At 39.0% G+C, this 8,708-nt stretch overlaps 1 protein-coding gene across 9 annotated transcripts in view; it reads left to right on the top strand.

The window, feature by feature from the left end:
• The window catches only part of KCNIP1 (potassium voltage-gated channel interacting protein 1), a 435,471-nt gene that overhangs the window by 409,033 nt on the left and 17,730 nt on the right, over nucleotides 1-8,708 (top strand). For all 9 annotated transcript variants that reach the window (XM_080399997.1, XM_080400002.1, XM_080399998.1 and 6 more), the window contains one exon: nucleotides 8,303-8,427. In XM_080399997.1, the coding sequence (XP_080256123.1) occupies nucleotides 8,303-8,427 (125 nt within the window). The remainder of the gene's footprint in view (nucleotides 1-8,302; nucleotides 8,428-8,708) is intronic.

Genomic DNA, 8,708 nt, shown 5'->3' with positions numbered 1-8,708 from the left:
GTAAAATTTAAACCAGTTTGACTCTATTGATCATATAATTTTTGTAGCAAAAGTTTCTTAAGCTAGGAGGTTTCTTAAGTTTCTTTGGCATACACACAGAGCTGAGTTTATTCTTACTTCCACACTGGCAGCAAACAAAATTGAAGGTGCTTGATAACTTCCCAGTTCCTGGGTAAGGCTGCAGCCTGTGGAGCAGCTGAGTCCCCTCTGAAGTCACTCCCATCTTTTACTCAGTCTCCAAGTACTTCTGTGTGCAGTGCTTTATCATCGCATGACGTGCTAAGTCAAGTACTTAGCAATTCAGGTAGTCTCCACGTAAAGCTTTGAGATGGTATTAGTGGGAATTTTCCTAAAATAATCAGAGGGAAATGATTTTGTAACCTTTCTAATGAGTCATGCAAATTCACCTGGAGGAAAGCACTTGTCCCAAAAGCACATTTTCTGCAGCATCCCCATGGAAAAGCAGCAAAGCATCCAGCAAGCTTTCAGTAGTTTTCCACCTGCTTTGACAAGTTGCTTTCCTTATAAATGATAGGTGGGAATGTGCAAGGAAAAGTGAAAAGAAAGTGCGGTCCCAGGTAAGGTCCTTCCAGTGCACTTGACACCCTGCTGTCTCTTGCCCTGGGAATGGCCACAGCAAAGCTATCTCTAATGATGAGCGGGGTTAATACAGTGTCTGCAGAAACATTTAAAGTCAAATTTGACATTGTGTATTTCATGTTCATGTCATTGTACCTGGTCTTAGTCATATGCCAGAAAGACATTCTGGAGGTACCTGTGGCCTCTGAGTATTACTGCGCCTCCTTTTTCAGAGTATAACCTTGTTCTAACTTCCCTGTGTACAATTGTGAAACTAATTAAATAATTATAGACGCAGAGGAATTTTATGGTTTTTATAGATGATCGCAAGGATTAGCCAAGAAATCTTCAATTATTATTATTTTATTAAATCTCAAAATTGTATACACTATTGGTTTTCACGTAACTTTTCTCTGCAGCTGGTGGTGTTGAAGGTTCACACAGGCAGAACAACCTTGCTAAGCTTGACTGTTTGTGTAGTGAATTTGTTGTTGCTGATTTAATGGCGAAAATGGACCTGAAGGACTCAAAAAATCATTTCAGGAAAAGGGAGAAGATAAGGAGACGTTGGTTCCTTTTTGCTTTATTGGCTGGAGAGCACCCCCTTGGTTTGGTAATTAAAATTGAACAGCCCTTTATTAATAAATTATTATTAATAATAATAATGCCTGGTTGGAGAGATCAATTAAGTGTTTAATATTTGATACAGCAGTAGGTATTTTAGTGCCTTTTTTTAATTGATGTTTGCCATGAGCACGTTTTACTTAACCCTTTTTTAGGATTCATAGATGTGCATACAGACATTTTTCAGCTCCAGCCGAGCTGTCATTCCACCATGCCAGCCTTGGTGATTTGCAAGTATTTGTCAGGTGGGATCGCTTAGAGGCCAACACTTGGATTTTTGTCGTGGTAGAAGCATATGGAACTGCACAGAAATACTTTGGCTGTTCCAGATCATGGAGCTGTACTTGGTAGCTGCCCCTGCCCCAGGGATCTGGAGCCACAGACCTCAAAGGACTTCACAAAAGCAGCATTTCCAGCAGCTCCCACCTACACCAGTGGGATGCAGGGTCTGCACCAGTAATACAGCTCTTGCCAAAACTTTCTGCCGTAAGGATCATTTATGGACTCAGGCCCTTAGTTTCTTCTCTTCATGAAATTTTCAAATATTTGCAATTGCTTTCCCACAGTCAGGATCTATTTCCTGCGAGATCTGCCCAAGCAAGCATTCTGTCTGGAGATTAATTTCAAACATGTTGTGGATAAACTAGAGTTAATTTTTTCTTCAGGTCCTTGCTCCTAAAATATAGCTAATGTTTTTTTAATAAAAATAAGATGCAGTCTAATAATTCTTGCACATAATTTAATCCCCTTCTGCTGTATTTGTAAAATTACCCCTTTTATCTAATGTTGTCAGTTTTACTATTAACACTGGGCACATTAGATGTTTTTACATCTTGATTTTTTTTTACTTTAACAAAAAGTGAATTTATTATAAGCAACGTGTTTTCAAAATCCTTCCATTAGCCACAGAGCCTGGTGTTACATGGCTTCACCTTGCAGCCTTTGAAACCAGGGGACAGGGTCATTTGCATTTTTATTAAATCATCATTTACACCCCCCTTTAAACTGTGTTTTAGGCCTTGGGTTGTCCTTGTCCAGCCCTAACGATGCAATGAGACATTGCTATTGCTTGTTTGCCAGGCACGCAGGCTGGAGCGGTGGAAATGCTGCAGTATTTTGGGTGGCCGCTGTGGGAAGGGTTTTTTGATGTTTCTTGTGTTTCACGAGGGAGTTTGGCCCAGTGAACCCAACCCTGTGCTTTTGCACAAGGTGTTGCTTGTGTAAAGGTGGCTGCTAGTGGGAGGAAGGACAGGCATGTTAACAAATTTGGGCCCAAATGGCTGTTCAAACCCAGAGCTGAGAAAGCAGCAGATAAATAACACCTAATTGTTCCCTATTTTATAGCACACAAATACGACTTTGGCATTGTCTATCACCAATTTAATCTGTTCCGCTTCTGAGGGAAGAATTGTTGGATCCAAAGAATACTTATTAGGCTTTTTTTGTATGGAAATAGCTTGCTAAAGCAAATACTAGTAGGTGTCCTGTCAACAGAGGATTTTAGGACTTCAGTGCCAACAGAAGCACGTCACCTGCCCTCTGCTGCTGGTGCTGCCGGTTACTGGCTGGACTCTGCACATTTAGGAACTGGGTTTGGACAGTGCCTCTGTTCGTGTAGCTGCCTTGGATGTGCATCACCTTACCTGTACATTTTTAAGGTAAATTGCCAATGAAACAATGTTTTCCTTAACATAGGAGATAAATGTGCCTGTGTCCAATGGAACTGAAAGAGCTGGAAAAAATAAAATACTGGAGCAGGTCATTTTCCTTCAAAATCAATAGATTTCTTGTCTCTACAATAGGTAAAAGGACTGAGTCCCTCTGCCTGGTGCTCTGATGGAGAACAGTAGTCAGCTGTGGTTGAAAATCTGTTTCCCTCAATGATGAAAACAATGTTATCCATAGGCATGTAGATGTACAAGACAGCTTCTACATGTCTAGGCTTGAATTACTGCAGATTATCACTTGGAGAAATGCAAATTCCGTTTGGCAAAGTTTACAGCAGTTAAACACAGGGCCAGCTGTAGGCAGTCTAAGTATGGAAATCTTCAAGTTGTAAAAATAACAAAAGGTAAAAGTAGAACAAATATGAAAGGATGTATAAACCATGCCTCGTTAAGTAATTTCCAAAGTGTATTCAATTAAAATATTGATCTACTCTAATGAAAATTCATTCTCTGCTCTTGAGCAAGCAGCGGAGAAATGAAATACAGTATCTTTCATTAGCAACAATCCATAAAATATGCATGTACATGCAAGTATGTCAGGATTATTTTTCTTTGTGAAGTGAAGCCATTATTTATTTTGCCTGATATACAAAATGTGCCTGTCCTACAGGTTAAGCAAATAGAGATGATGTTTTGCACAAAAGTGCAAAATTAAGTAATTATTACAACCTGGACCTACTTTGGAGTAAGATTACCACATGCATTTCTACATTTCTACCAGACTCAGACTTTGTACCCAGCCATAAAAATAGGGCCAGAGGCAAATTTTAAATCAGAAAGTGCTGCTTCCCATTCCTCCAGTTTTAAACACATTGCAGCAAAAAACAGGTAAGCAAATGCGCAAACGTGTTCTGCACTGGCTAAACGGTGCAGGTGATTTTAAACCTACGACCCAACTAGCTGCAACTGTCTGGTGTGGAAGGGATTAGTCCAGATGCTATTTCAGCAAGTGCTGGAGCTGGAAAAAAAAAAAAAAAAGAAAAAGAAAAAAAAATCTTTTATCAGTACCTGCAAGCAGGAGAAACCTCCTGTTTTAGTTACTGAGTCCACCTAAATGATAAGCACAGGTACCCCAACAATAATAATAATAATCATGTTTTGAGATCCATAATAATAAATTTTTACCTATTTGCTAAGTTTTAAGTTTTTACTAACCAGCTGTATGGTACCCAGACCCTGAGGTGAGTTTTTGCAGTGAGCAGGGCAAGGGAATAGTTCCAGCTCAGAAGGGATGCTGTAAGCAACAGCAGCTGGTCACACCTGTTGCCTGAGCTGGGGAGGTGATGACATGCGTGCCTTGCAGTGTCTGCTGTCAGTGCTTAGGTCTGTTTGTGCGCTTGCAAATTGAAGGAGAAGAAAATTAAACAAGTGGCATGCCTGTTTCTCACGTTCAAATTTCTCAGGGTGTTCAGCAAGCTGTAAACAAGGCAAAACTGAGGAAGAACATGATATTAGATAAAATATCTTATCGTGCTTTCCTAATAAAACTAGATTTTCATGTATGTATCTATTTATATATACTTCTGCTTGCACTCACCACCGTAAAGTGAGCTTCAGTTTAATAAAACTTCAATATTTATAAATGAAAGGGCTCATATTTCATACAGAGACATCGCTGAAGAGCTGGGATGGAATGATCTGGTAATGAAAATGTAAATAAGAGGAAATAAGATATACGTGCCAAAAGGCAAGGGCAGATGAGGAGGGACAGTCTCCTTTTTTACCACTGATGGTACTGTGGTTAAAGGGGGTCAGGGAATGGAAGAAAAAGGTTTAAAAGAGCTGACTTCAGAGAAAACACTGAAAGGAAAACAAATAACAAAAAAGTCTTCTGGGAGGGTGGCTACTATTGAGTTGGACATGATCCATTTGCAGAGAAAAGCAGTTTGTGCCCTTGGGTCTCCAGCGGCAGGTGCCCCCTGCCCTACGGTATGTGCTGCCCGCTGGACAGTGGCCAGGGACGAGGAGGGACGAGCAGGGACACTGCTGGAGGGAAACCTTGGAATTTGGGATGCCAAAGGAGAAAAGCTTAGATGTAAATGTTGGATGAACACAAGGGAGGGAATGTTTGATCTGCAAGGCCTATTAATGTGAAGTAGTTAGTCTTAAAATAAGACTTATCTTTAAAAACATATATTATCATGAAACACTGTGGAAAATAGCTCTTTGTTGGCAAGTGATAGACAAAATAACCTGATAGGGTTTTTTTATTTATTTTCTGTGGCAAGGCTCCAAGATACATCCAGGGCTGCTCTGTTGCACTGGGGCATGTTCCACTGAAGGAAAATTTCTACCACTTGTAGAGTGTGTTTACTGGAACAATGTTGTTCTGGTATCATTTTGAGTGTCTCCTTGGTCAGATCTAAAGCTGCACAAGATTCTTTTTTGTGAAGTTTCAAAATATTGCCCTTGGGAAAGGAAGAGGAAGCAGATGAAAGGATTAACCCACAGGGAACAGTCAGATCCTCTTCAGAGGCAGAGATTAATGTTGGTCTGGAATAGAGAATGGAAGGGAAAAAATATAGCATCCCTTTGAAAGGGATGAATTTTTCATAATTTCCTTTCTGCGGTTTGTTATAAAGGAAAGAGCCACATTTCTCAGCATGGGAAATAGAATTAAATCTACAACAATAATCTGGCTTATTTTTAATATAGAAATATCTGCCCTGTGGGACCAAAACTCATGAACTGATTGTTGGAAAAACCTATTCTTGCAGGACAAGCTGAAGAAGATGAATTGCACTCTTTTGAAATAATGATTCATTGAACGAGGCCAGTATTGTCAAAAGACAATATATCATTATTAAATTACAATGTAATATTTTATTCAAGAATGTTTTGGAAAAATTATTCCAAGACCCTAATTTTGAGTCTGCTCATATAAAGGACATCTGGATAAGACAAAGAACTATGAGTTCTGAGCTATAATTCTGCAGATTTTGTTCAAACGTGTCATGGTGCTATAGAGCAAGTTTTCCATGAGAAAGACCTTTTTCTTTAATGATTTGGCTTTTAGGATACTAACACAAATTCCAGTAAGTATTTTGGAAAACTGGTTGCTTAAGGAGGAGGTGGGGAAATAAAAAAAAAAAAAAGGCAAATAAAGCACTGACAAAAAAATTAGTCATATCAAAATATTTTGCAGAGTGTGACTTCTCAGTTGGATCTTTCCTGTCACTAGAAACCATGTAAACTTCCATATTGTAGAAGCATAAATAAACCCAAGTATGAGAGTAATCCACTAGGCTGGCTTTCCTCATTTCCCTCATCACTTACACGAGGTTGCATACATTATTTTTATTCCCTCTCTCTGTTGAATTATAGGATATAAAGACTAGATGGTGAGGTTTTTATGGTTTTATTTTACATTAACTGAAGTTGTAAAGAACTTCAGAGTGACTCAAGCAATATGAAATGTCAGTGAAAATCTGGGTATGAGCAGAGAAAGGCTCAGAGCCTAATTTATTTATATACTGCCCAGCACAAAATGCATGGTTTTCTGTGGAAACCCAAAGTTACAGTCAGGGTCATGTGTAAACTGCTTATTGCATCAGGAGACAACAGGGAAATGCAAGAGAGGAGTCTGGGTTTACGTGTGTTTTGTAAAGGGGTTTAGGTAACTTGCAGTCAACCAAAGGTAAACAGAAAGGTAGTTCTTATATAATGTACAGATAAGTAATGAGTTTCCCTAATCTGGTCCTCTTCTGAATGGATTCCCTCTCATTTTTTCAACCACTTATTCCCCTTCCCTCATTTTAAGGAATTTCATACCCATTTTTTTTCTTTCTACCGCTTCTTATGCATTCCTTCATTTTGTGGTATGTGTTTTCTTTTAAAGAAAATGTCTTCTTCCCCTTACTTCATATTATCTGTTTTTTTTTCCTGTAGCAGCATCCTTTTCCACTTCCTCTCCTCTAACAGGTGCTATAATTTCTACACTCTTCGTTTTCCCGTTGTGTGGAGAAGGTGGCTCCTTCGGGCCACTTGCCAGTGTTCAGTAATTTTGTTCTGCATCATAAATGGTTGTGATAGTCTCGTTCTGTCTCATGCTATTACAGTCTCTTACCTTTATTCCCTTTCTGTGCAAGGGACCTTGAGCACAGTGCTCAGGAACGTATTTTCTCTGCTGAGGCCCCACAGATGCTGACTGTGAAGCTCCAGACACAGTGGATTAGGAGGCTGGCCAAATCCACCAGTATTTCAAACTTATTTCTTAATATCAAAACAATGAACCAACGTTAATTAACCCTTATCACTCACTAATGTGTGTCTTCCCTTAATAGTGTTCATATATATGTACAGAATTAATTAAATTATGAAAATATGGCTTTAGCCTGGTCTGTTTTTCCCCTGAGCCTTTCTGCCATTCAGGGTGATGACATTTCCTTGCATATTTCTGATGAAAACTTTGTCTTTCTGTAGGAATTACTATATTGTACTTGAGCCAAATAACCTGAAATATTTTTGCAGACCATGAATTGTGTGGGTTTAACAATGAGGGGGGTGTTATTTTTTATGTCAAGCAGCTTTTGGATGTAGATGAGACTTTCATATCAGCTGAAACCTGAATCTGGTCCTTGAGATTCAGAGAATCTAAAATTGACGTACACTAATCGTCTGTATATATTTGGGTATTACATACACTGCTGGGGAAATGAGCTTTACAGGTAAAAACATGCATCAAAAAAGAGGTGAGATTATGGTAATATAGGATGTGATATATCTTGAGTATTTTTCTTCCTTGTGGGAGAACATTCTCTTGAACAAAATGCACATAAGTATTTTTCATTTCTTATCTGTTATCCCAAAAAGTCCACGTAAATGCAGGTTGGATTCATTCCAGATTCAGCAACCATCACATCATTTGAATTTCTCCTAGGATTAACTTGACCTTTAGTATCTCTATAGCAAGCTTTTCGCTTAGCACTCAGAAGAGTTTCCTTCGCTGTTTACCCTCAAAGTAATGTCGTTGTCTAATATGCTTAAGCATGTCTGCTCTCTCACTTCTGTTTGCACAGCCTTCTCTAAAGCTAGTACTTTGAAAGGCCTATTCCTCCACACTGTTTCAATATTTAAATAAGAAATACCTGGTGTTGCCTTTTGGAGCAATGTATCTGCTGCCTGCCCTTCTGTTCTCACCACCAGTTTCAGCTTTGTGAACAGGGAACTAATTGGTAGCCCAGTAAGAACAGTGAGCTATTGCTTTACTCATACAGCTTTTATTTTGCTTTCAAGAGGTTGAAAAGTTACACAGATTGGTTCTGTTGATGGTTTCTTTTTTCCCCCGTTACTCTTGAAATCCAGTCTGTCCTATCCATCATGTTAACAGAGCAAAGGTAACAAAATAAATATTTTCCTGTCTTCTCTTTCAGATAAGATTGAAGATGAATTAGAAATGACTACAGTGTGCCACAGGCCCGAAGGACTGGAACAGCTTGAAGCACAAACCAATTTCACCAAAAGAGAACTTCAAGTGCTTTACAGAGGATTTAAAAATGTAAGAATACTGCAGTGAACTGAGTCTAGTACATACGTGCCCCCCAGCCTCAACAGCTCAGCTGCATTTCGTATCATTCCCCTGCTAAACATTAGTAGTTTTGTGCTAGATGTCCTCTACCACAGCAAAATGAGCACAATCTGCCTCTCCATCTAATATTTATGATTCTGTAATCTGCCTAAAACTCGGTTTGGATGAATATGTGGCACATAATATTCTCATTAAATTTGTTTCCCAAATGTCAATAAGCACACTGCGATTTCCTCAACTGTGCCACTACT

The sequence above is a fragment of the Falco punctatus genome (genome assembly GCF_963210335.1).
Source record: "Falco punctatus genome assembly, chromosome: 8".
NCBI lineage: Eukaryota > Metazoa > Chordata > Aves > Falconiformes > Falconidae > Falco > Falco punctatus.
The sequence above is the reverse complement of the archived record's forward strand: the minus strand, read 5'-3'. Positions and strand labels throughout refer to the sequence as shown.